This window comes from Siphateles boraxobius, unplaced genomic scaffold (genome assembly GCF_051911475.1).
Source record: "Siphateles boraxobius isolate OS27281-9 unplaced genomic scaffold, OSU_SipBor_1 5, whole genome shotgun sequence".
NCBI lineage: Eukaryota > Metazoa > Chordata > Actinopteri > Cypriniformes > Leuciscidae > Siphateles > Siphateles boraxobius.
The window spans coordinates 592,501-603,636 of record NW_027509141.1 but is presented as its reverse complement, the minus strand read 5'-3'; the positions used below and the strand labels follow the sequence as shown (position 1 = coordinate 603,636).

Sequence of the window (11,136 nt, the reverse complement as noted above, 5' to 3'; positions counted from 1 at the left end):
AGACGGACTGGTTGAAGGAGGTCTGGGTGCAGAAGGAGGTCTGGGTGCAGGAGACGGACTGGTTGAAGGAGGTCTGGCTGCAGAAGGAGGTCTGGGTGCAGAAGAAGGTCTGGGTGCAGAAGGAGGTCTGGGTGCAGAAGGAGGTCTGGGTGCAGATGAAGGTCTGGGTGCAGGAGACAGACTGGTTGAAGGAGGTCTGGCTGCAGAAGGAGGTCTGGGTGCAGAAGGAGGTCTGGGTGCAGAAGGAGGTCTGGGTGCAGGAGACAGACTGGTTGAAGGAGGTCTGGCTGCAGAAGGAGGTCTGGGTGCAGAAGGAGGTCTGGGTGCAGGAGACGGACTGGTTGAAGGAGGTCTGGCTGCAGAAGGAGGTCTGGGTGCAGAAGGAGGTCTGGGTGCAGGAGACAGACTGGTTGAAGGAGGTCTGGCTGCAGAAGGAGGTCTGGGTGCAGAAGGAGGTCTGGGTGCAGGAGACGGACTGGTTGAAGGAGGTCTGGCTGCAGAAGGAGGTCTGGGTGCAGAAGGAGGTCTGGCTGCAGAAGGAGGTCTGGGTGCAGGAGACGGACTGGTTGAAGGAGGTCTGGGTGCAGAAGGAGGTCTGGGTGCAGGAGACGGACTGGTTGAAGGAGGTCTGGCTGCAGAAGGAGGTTTGGCTGTAGGAGACAGACTGGTTGAAGGAGGTCTAGCTGCAGAAGGAGGTCTGGGTGCAGAAGGAGGTCTGGCTGCAGAAGGAGGTCTGGGTGCAGGAGACGGACTGGTTGAAGGAGGTCTGGCTGCAGAAGGAGGTCTGGATGCAGAAGGAGGTCTGGGTGCAGAAGGAGGTCTGGGTGCAGGAGACAGACTGGTTGAAGGAGGTCTGGGTGCAGGAGACGGACTGGTTGAAGGAGGTCTGGCTGCAGAAGGAGGTCTGGGTGTAGAAGGAGGTCTGGGTGCAGGAGACAGACTGGTTGAAGGAGGTCTGGCTGCAGAAGGAGGTCTGGGTGCAGAAGGAGGTCTGGGTGCAGGAGACGGACTGGTTGAAGGAGGTCTGGCTGCAGAAGGAGGTCTGGGTGCAGAAGGAGGTCTGACTGCAGAAGGAGGTCTGGGTGCAGGAGACGGACTGGTTGAAGGAGGTCTGGGTGCAGAAGGAGGTCTGGGTGCAGGAGACGGACTGGTTGAAGGAGGTCTGGGTGCAGAAGGAGGTCTGGGTGCAGGAGACGGACTGGTTGAAGGAGGTCTGGCTGCAGAAGGAGGTTTGGCTGTAGGAGACAGACTGGTTGAAGGAGGTCTGGCTGCAGAAGGAGGTCTGGGTGCAGAAGGAGGTCTGGCTGCAAAAGGAGGTCTGGGTGCAGGAGACGGACTGGTTGAAGGATGTCTGGGTGCAGAAGGAGGTCTGGGTGCAGGAGACGGACTGGTTGAAGGAGGTCTGGCTGCAGAAGGAGGTCTGGGTGCAGAAGGAGGTCTGGGTGCAGAAGGAGGTCTGGGTGCAGGAGACGGACTGGTTGAAGGAGGTCTGGCTGCAGAAGGAGGTTTGGCTGTAGGAGACAGACTGGTTGAAGGAGGTCTGGCTGCAGAAGGAGGTCTGGGTGCAGAAGGAGGTCTGGCTGCAGAAGGAGGTCTGGGTGCAGGAGACGGACTGGTTGAAGGAGGTCTGGGTGCAGAAGGAGGTCTGGCTGCAGAAGGAGGTCTGGGTGCAGGAGACGGACTGGTTGAAGGAGGTCTGGGTGCAGAAGGAGGTCTGGGTGCAGGAGACGGACTGGTTGAAGGAGGTCTGGCTGCAGAAGGAGGTCTGGGTGCAGAAGGAGGTCTGGCGGCAGAAGGAGGTCTGGGTGCAGGAGACGGACTGGTTGAAGGAGGTCTGGCTGCAGAAGGAGGTCTGGGTGCAGAAGGAGGTCTGGTGCAGAAGGAGGTCTGGGTGCAGGAGACAGACTGGTTGAAGGAGGTCTGGCTGCAGAAGGAGGTCTGGGTGCAGAAGGAGGTCTGGGTGCAGGAGACGGACTGGTTGAAGGAGGTCTGGCTGCAGAAGGAGGTCTGGGTGCAGGAGACGGACTGGTTGAAGGAGGTCTGGCTGCAGAAGGAGGTCTGGGTGCAGAAGGAGGTCTGGGTGCAGAAGGAGGTCTGGGTGCAGGAGACAGACTGGTTGAAGGAGGTCTGGCTGCAGAAGGAGGTCTGGGTGCAGAAGGAGGTCTGGGTGCAGGAGACGGACTGGTTGAAGGAGGTCTGGCTGCAGAAGGAGGTCTGGGTGCAGAAGGAGGTCTGGGTGCAGGAGACAGACTGGTTGAAGGAGGTCTGGCTGCAGAAGGAGGTCTGGGTGCAGAAGGAGGTCTGGGTGCAGGAGACGGACTGGTTGAAGGAGGTCTGGCTGCAGAAGGAGGTCTGGGTGCAGAAGGAGGTCTGGCTGCAGAAGGAGGTCTGGGTGCAGGAGACGGACAGGTTGAAGGAGGTCTGGGTGCAGAAGGAGGTCTGGGTGCAGGAGACGGACTGGTTGAAGGAGGTCTGGCTGCAGAAGGAGGTTTGGCTGTAGGAGACAGACTGGTTGAAGGAGTTCTAGCTGCAGAAGGAGGTCTGGGTGCAGAAGGAGGTCTGGCTGCAGAAGGAGGTCTGGGTGCAGGAGACGGACTGGTTGAAGGAGGTCTGGCTGCAGAAGGAGGTCTGGATGCAGAAGGAGGTCTGGGTGCAGAAGGAGGTCTGGGTGCAGGAGACAGACTGGTTGAAGGAGGTCTGGCTGCAGAAGGAGGTCTGGGTGCAGAAGGAGGTCTGGGTGCAGGAGACGGACTGGTTGAAGGAGGTCTGGCTGCAGAAGGAGGTCTGGGTGCAGAAGGAGGTCTGGGTGCAGGAGACAGACTGGTTGAAGGAGGTCTGGCTGCAGAAGGAGGTCTGGGTGCAGAAGGAGGTCTGGGTGCAGGAGACGGACTGGTTGAAGGAGGTCTGGCTGCAGAAGGAGGTCTGGGTGCAGAAGGAGGTCTGACTGCAGAAGGAGGTCTGGGTGCAGGAGACGGACTGGTTGAAGGAGGTCTGGGTGCAGAAGGAGGTCTGGGTGCAGGAGACGGACTGGTTGAAGGAGGTCTGGGTGCAGGAGACGGACTGGTTGAAGGAGGTCTGGCTGCAGAAGGAGGTTTGGCTGTAGGAGACAGACTGGTTGAAGGAGGTCTGGCTGCAGAAGGAGGTCTGGGTGCAGAAGGAGGTCTGGCTGCAGAAGGAGGTCTGGGTGCAGGAGACAGACTGGTTGAAGGAGGTCTGGCTGCAGAAGGAGGTCTGGGTGCAGGAGACGGACTGGTTGAAGGAGGTCTGGCTGCAGAAGGAGGTTTGGCTGTAGGAGACAGACTGGTTGAAGGAGGTCTGGCTGCAGAAGGAGGTCTGGGTGCAGAAGGAGGTCTGGCTGCAGAAGGAGGTCTTGGTGCAGGAGACGGACTGGTTGAAGGAGGTCTGGCTGCAGAAGGAGGTCTGGGTGCAGAAGGAGGTCTGGGTGCAGGACACGGACTGGTTGAAGGAGGTCTGGCTGCAGAAGGAGGTCTGGGTGCAGAAGGAGGTCTGGCTGCAGAAGGAGGTCTGGGTGTAGGAGACAGACTGGTTGAAGGAGGTCTGGCTGCAGAAGGAGGTCTGGGTGCAGAAGGAGGTCTGGGTGTAGGAGACAGACTGGTTGAAGGAGGTCTGGCTGCAGAAGGAGGTCTGGGTCGGAAGGAGGTCTGGCTGCAGGAGACGGACTGGTTGAAGGAGGTCTGGCTGCAGAAGGAGAAGGACTGGCTGCCGGTTGAATGGTTGAATGAGAAGTCAAGTCAAGTCAAGTCATCCTCATTTATATAGCGCTTTTAACAATGTAGATTGTTTCAAAGCAGCTTTACAGAGATAAACATATAATTTAAGGTAACAGAGATTGGTTTGGTGAAGGACTGGATGAAGGTGAAAGACTGGGTCTGGCTGAAGGAGGCGGACTGTGACTACCAGGCTATAAAGACACATATTGTACATTATCAACAAACATAATAATGATGATGGTGATGAAACATATTAAGGTCTTTTTAAATTACCTGAATCCGCCTTTGTACATTTAGGTTGGGTTTGGCTGCTGAACTAATGGATCCCCCAAATCGTGGCTTTGTAAACTAAAAGAAGGAGATTATTGAACAGATTGACATTCATGTAATATCATACATGCATTGGAAATTTGATGATATGAATTCCCTATTGAAGAATACACAAATAATCTTCCAGCCTACCAGTAAAAGGCATTGGGAAATTCCGGAGATCATTGCTTGTGGAGGAGGTAATCTACTCAAATATGAAAATAATGTTTTACCATTGATAAGTTAAGTGCAGGCCGTGTAAAGGTCGGGCTGAGGTAGAGGTTGGGACAGCGGTAGGAGTGGATGCAGGTGGAGCACTTGTGGTCTGGTAAAAGAACAATCAAGAATGAGGAAAACAGGCTGTATTCATCTTTCATTCGTGGTACATTTTACCGATCTAATTACGCACAGGCATGCCAAAATCTAACATTCAGACATTTATACATTTAATCAGGACAATCCGTCCCTGTACACCAGCAAGAGTCTGAGAGCAAAAACAGCAAGGAGAAGCTGTATAAATATAAATATAACACCCAATAAAAATAAAATCAATACTAACTGGTCTCTTTGGCAATTTTTAAAATCCAAATCACTTCTACATGTTTTGTTTTCTTTTGTTTTTATATCTGTAATGAGGTCATAAATAAAACCTGTGCTTTGTAATCTGTGGATACGTCTATTTTGATATTTGGAGAAATACACACAGTGGGCACAACTTAAATATATTCACATTATATATATATTTTATTTATTTACTATTATACACTAATTAATGGAGCCTAACTGCAAATCGCAGATGAAATTGTAATTGACTGTCTAATTCTAATATAATCCAAGATTATAATAATCCATGTAATTGATCCTAAATTAATCCTAACATAAATATTATTGATATAGGTAATGGACTGCTGACACATCAACTTTGTTTGAGGTAAGATTTAAAAGCTTTTTACAAAATACTTTTTTGAATAAATGAGCAAAACCCAAAGCCTATCAGAAATTGTCTCTGCCTATTTAATCGTTGGAGGAGCTATGGGACTAGATATAGCCAACATTGTTATCCACGGTAAAAGGTGGTATCACTTTTAAATTACAAAGACTATTGCTGCATCACACAGAAGTGAACTTTGAAGGCATTTGAGTCAAAAATATGATTGTGTGGTCCTACAGTGAAGAAAGATGTAAGAGATGATAACCTGAAAGTCTGAAATGCATACATCAGCCTGATGGAATCCACAAAGGCATTTCTGTGGTTCACCAAAAAGTGTTGCCTGACGACGAACCTGCATTGGACATTTATCTATCTGTACAAAGAAAGACCTCAAAGTTATGTTAAATCAGTTTTAGCATGTTTTCTCATTAACTTTTGTCATTACATACCCTCTGAAAGAGGTCAAACCATTTCTTCTGGCGTGGGGCAGGTCTGTTGCCAGCTTCCGAGGGCCAAACCCCTGTGCTGGCAAACCCCCGCAGACGGGACATCCACTCATCCGCCCCCATGGCCTTGTGTGACTTTTTAGACATCTCTGGAACATTTGAAACATGTTTAGTCTTTTTAGCCAAAACATAAATTACATTTACGTATTACTAACGCTTGACTACTTATTACTGTATTTGATACAGTACTACTATAATTAAACACTAAACAATAACATACCAGAATCATGATCGATATTGACATTTTTAAACACACCTTAAAGAACACTGAAAGGTAAAAATCCATGAATATATTATTGTTGTTAATGTAATTCATCATTGGAGACAATAACATGAGAAGTGCTGCAGTATACTACATCAAGACTGATCATGACACTAAACAACTTTACATTTTAACATGCAAATTAAAATATGTTGTTGTTAATGTAGATTGTAGTTTATCAAAAAATAGTGTAATAGAAAAGTGCTGCAATATACTAGCTCATCAAGATATATAGATCATAACATTAAAAAGTACCTTAATGCAGCATAACATACGAGAAAAAGTTAGCAATATATGAAAAATATGTTGCTGATGTTAATGTAGTTCATCAAAACATTAAGATGAAATGCTGAGGTTGCCAGCAGATCAAGATCGCGATAGATCATAACAATAAACACCTTAATGGGTCATAAAATACGAGAAGAAAATTAAATATGTATTAGTATATTGTTTTTAATGTAGTTTATCTTACTTGTTGACATTCGATGCATGAACGGCAATACTTCGGCGCGGGTACACCTGAGAATAAAAAAGAGCCCGTCTCTCCACGGCGCCTGAAAGATGAAGATTCGATGCGTGATTGGCCAAAGAATCCTCTCAAAGATGAAGCCAGAGAACGCCATTGGCTCAGCAAAGATGGAGATCTGAAGCGTGATTGGCCAAGGAACTCTGACAAAGATGATGTCCGAGAACGCCATTCGCTCAACAATATTCAACTCTATTCTGCTGCTCACATGAGGGACGAACACACCTCGAGGAGCCAAAGATACACTCCTTCCCATACCGGGAGTCGAACCCGGGCCGCCTGGGTGAAAACCAGGAATCCTAACCGCTAGACCATATGGGAGTCTTGTGTGTGTGTGTGTGTGTGTGTGTGTGTGTGTGTGTGTGTGTGTGTGTGTGTGTGTGTGTGTGTGTGTGTGTGTGTGTGTGTGTGTGTGTGTGTGTGTGTGTGTGTGTGTGTGTGTGTGTGTGTGTGTGTGTGTGTGTGTGTGTGTGTGTGTGTGTGTGCGAGAGAGAGAGAGAGAGAGAGAGAGAAAAACCTTTAACAACGTGAGACTGACCAGTGATGATAGTAGTAATGCATTAATAGCGCATAGTACAGTATTCTATTTAAAAGTTTATAATAATACACTTCTAATATTATACACTGTTTATTGACAGTGTGGAGCTTAAGGAGCATTTCTGGTTCGACAGTGTTTTGGAGAAAATAACTGGCTAGACTAGTGTCCAAAAGTTGAGAAATACTCAGCTTTACGCAAATGTAAATGTAACACGCCAGGCGGCAGCCAATCGCTGTGAGATACAGGCAGTGACGTCAGTCATTACTCATTCGCGTTTAAAACTGGAATTTCTGCTGGATTTAGTGTGTAAATCACAGCCTATTTACACATTACTATATTCAAATTCAGATTTCTAGTGCAGTTCATATGGTTTCATTGTGACTGGCTGGGTTTACAAAAGTGTATTAAATGTATCTTTATTTTAGGAATTTAAACAAATAAAGCTTGCATCTTTCCTCCTGTAATCATGTGTATAAACTATAATTTTACTTCACAAATCTAAAAACATCCCTCATTAACACATTTTTTAATATTAAAAAAAAAACACTGTCACTGTTCACTATTTTCCAGACACAAAATTAACTTCAAGGCTGTTTTTACTGATTTAATCTCACAAATGTTGATATTTATAAAGTCAAGTCAGATTTATACAGCACAGATTGTTTCAAAGCGGCTTCCCAGTCATAAATAGGAAAATAACGATCAATCATGCAAACTTCTTCAATTATGAGACAAAGAGATCACTAGTGTCATTATACAGCTCAAATCAGTTCAATGTTAAAATTCAGATGAAATGACAAAATTAATAAGGGTATAGCTATTTATCAAATGAGTTCACATGATATTTTGTGTCATCTGTCGTCAAGAGAAACAATTAAAGGAGTCATGACATAAACAATCTAATTTTTTCGTGATCTTTTGACATATAAAAGATCTCTGTAACATTAAAACATCATTCAAGTTTCATAGCTTAAAATAATAAAAATATGTTTATTTTATATAGTGCCTTTCAACCACACAGTATATAAGTAGGAATATAAAAGTAGGAAAGAAAAGTGCGAAATACAGCAATACACACAAATATTATTCTTGATTATGTGATTTTGAGGTTGTGAGTTTTTTTTTTAGTTCTCCCTTGAAGTAAGAGATATTTTTGGTATTAAAAACGTCCTCATTAGAAACAAAGCATTTATTTAATCAAGATTCAATTTGGATATTTCCGGAAATACATTTGCATATGCCCGCCTCCAGAGCAAGCCTATTGACGAATAGTCACACATCATCACACCATAGGCCCCGCCCACTGGCATTTTGGGGGGGGGGGGGTGTAAAAGAGTTCGCAAAGAGACTTTTGTTGACAGATGAAGCGTCTGACAACAGCTGCATCACAAACCATTGTAATTTTTCAGAATGCTTAAATGACTGCTTTATAAGAATCAATGTTTTCTAAACTCAAGCAATGGCGAGTGGGCGTTGACACTGTTTCCTATGCAGTGACGTTAGCCAATCATAACAGTGGTCGTGTACTGACTAGCCTTAAAGGAGCCACGCCTAAAAAATAATTTTAGACAGCGGCTTGAAAATAATTGTTTTTCCACATATAAGTTATTTTTTGAATAAAAATACCTTAGTGAACCTCAAGGAATATATATATATATATATTATTATTATTATTATTATTATTATTTAAAAAATGAATCCATGTCTTGACCCCTTTAAGACGTGTGGGTCATCTTACCCCGTCTTGTATTTCAAAGCACTGTGGTATTACATAACAGATAATAGCTCCGCCCCCTCAAGGGTCGAAGCCCCGCCCACTGCACACAGAAGCCACCCGACAACACAACACTGTGTGATCCGGTAGAGAAACTCTTCAGAAACACAGATTTCTCGGACCTTTTCTCCGTGGGAACATGCATTCGGGTCAGCTTGAGAAAGCGGGTTCTCTGAGGAAACGGACTCTTTCTCGAGGAATGAGCGAAGAAGAGTCTCTTCGGCACATTATCAGAGAGGTAACGTTATGAGTGAGTCAATCAGAGTCCGGATCTTCTTCTTTGTGAGACTCGTGACTCGTGACTGGATTTCTGCTGTAATTGTCTTCTGATCTTTGACGGTTGTGTCTCCTGGATTGCATTTGCCTGTCTGTTATTAACGCCAAAGCCCCGATAAGATGATAAACGGCTGATTTGGGACTGCTTTCTAACTGTAAATCATCAAATTCTCTTTACCTGAAGATTTACTTGATTATTAATATATAGCAAATGCTATTCTAATTTTTCTTAAATAAATACGACCTGTTATTTTAACAGAACACACCCTCCGATGATGATGATGATGATTATGTGCGCGATGAGGCCGAATCTCGCGATAAAACGAATCAGACGTGACGAACGATCAAAGCTGTTCATGATTTACTGACTTTACTGCAGAATTAAAATGTTATAATCTCCTTTTGAAGGCTACTATGATTGTGACATTAATCAGTGTTTGCAATCATATGAAGTTTATTCTGAAACTTAGCAATCTTAAAGGGACAGTTCACACAAACATGCAATTTCTGTCATAAATTAATCTCCCTCATGTCGTTCGAAACACATAAGACTCTCATTCATCTTCAGAACACAAATGAAGATCTTTTTAATGAAATCTGAGAGGTTTCTGTCCCTCCATTGACAGTCTACGCAACTACCACTGTGATGCTTAAAAAAGTTCATAAAGAGATCGTAAAACTAATCCATATGAATTGAGTGGTTTAGTCCAATATTTGGCAACCTTTTTGTAAGTCATGGAATCGATTCCAAAGTGAATCGATACTGAGGTTTTGTGAATCAAGACTCGATTGCAAATGTTGGGATCGATTCCATCAAGTGGAATTGAAGTTCTTTTTCAGCGGTTCTTTTACCTAACGTGTAATGATGTCACTAGAACGTCTTTCTAACAGGTTTAATGTGTCACACTGAAACAATAGAATAATGATTATTTCCTTTCATTCGCTGAAGTTAATAGTGTTTGTCCTCACTGTTTCATTCTGTGATTCTATGAACATGTTGCTGACATTAAAGCTCCCATTACACACACATCTCTGGAATGGGAACGCTGCTTCATTTGCAAACATTTTATGCGATATTCCAATTTTGCGCAGAAGTTAAATTCACAACTTTGGATGAAACCACAGCTAAAGTACTATAGGCAACCACAATCAGGTGAAACAAAATATTCCTCATTTAAATAATTAATGCGCAGAATAAAGGGGCGGGGCCTGGTTGAGGTAGTGTGTTAAACTGGTGGTTATGGTAAGGGGTGGGACTTTTCCCAAACACACTCGAAGCGCTCGACCAATCACAACACACTGATCCAGCCGACCAATCAGAGCACAGTGTGCGTTTCAGAAGGAGGGGCTTCATAGAGACATGAAGTAAACAGAGCGTTACTGACAGACTGGGAAGAGAGGAGCCGCAATAATGGAGAATATGAGGAAAATAATCAACATTCAAGCAGGAAAACCTGTTCTAGTAGAGCCTGTAACAACAAGACTTTGTAAAAGAGCGGAATATGCTTCTTTAAAACTCAAAATTCAGCCAGATTTCCTTTCAGAATCCGTTGATGGAGTTTATAGCTTAGAGTGCTTTACTGTTATAGATTTTATGTTGTGTTATATATTAGTGATCAGTAATCTGGTGTTTGTGTTGTGCAGGCGGAAGAGTCGAGCAGACACCTGTCCCGCAGCGACAGCAGATACGGCACACTGAAGAGAGGACAGCGAGAAGAGAGCCAGGCCAGTACTGTGTGTGTGTGTGTGTGTGTGTGTGTGTGTTGGTGTGTGTGTGTGTGTGTGTGTGTGTGTGTGTTGGGGAGAGTGTGAGAGACTGACTCGCACTGTGTGTAACTGAGAGTGTGTTATAGCAGAACAGTGTGTTTAAGTCTCTCGCAGATCCTGCCGAACAGGATTCACTGATACAATCAGATTCTTTGTTTACCAAAATGTTACTTTGTTGCACGTTTTTATGTACTAATGATACATTTTATGTTTTTTGTTTTTAGAGTGAAGATGATCTGCTCTCTGAGAACGTAGAAATGGTAAGATTTACATATTTTTTAAAACCAAGTTATATATGTAATATTTTTACTGCTGTGAATTATAAAAGCTGCTATTTCATAAAAGATTCAGTTTCCAGGATAGGTGACACAAGCAAATTCAGAATACCAATATCTGAATCTCAGTTCTTGATCACAGTGATACGAACAGTAACGATGACGTGTGTTTTACCGTATCAATCTCAGGGTCTTCTCGACACGAACGACACGAACTCCTCCAGTCTCAGATACACTACGG

General features: G+C 44.8%; 1 protein-coding gene and 1 non-coding gene across 2 annotated transcripts in view; one reads left to right on the top strand and one right to left on the bottom strand.

Moving 5' to 3' along the window:
• Positions 1-6,514: 6,514 nt before the first annotated feature.
• Positions 6,515-6,586, bottom strand: trnae-uuc (transfer RNA glutamic acid (anticodon UUC)). The gene has a single exon. It is a non-coding gene; the product is annotated as a tRNA-Glu (tRNA).
• A 2,012-nt stretch (positions 6,587-8,598) lies between these two features.
• The window catches only part of LOC143712157 (uncharacterized), a 9,121-nt gene continuing 6,583 nt past the window's right edge, over positions 8,599-11,136 (top strand). The window contains exons 1-3 of the mRNA XM_077204358.1: positions 8,599-8,815; positions 10,498-10,578; positions 10,845-10,880. Coding sequence (XP_077060473.1) covers positions 8,717-8,815; positions 10,498-10,578; positions 10,845-10,880 — 216 coding nt within the window. The 5' untranslated portion in view covers positions 8,599-8,716. The remainder of the gene's footprint in view (positions 8,816-10,497; positions 10,579-10,844; positions 10,881-11,136) is intronic.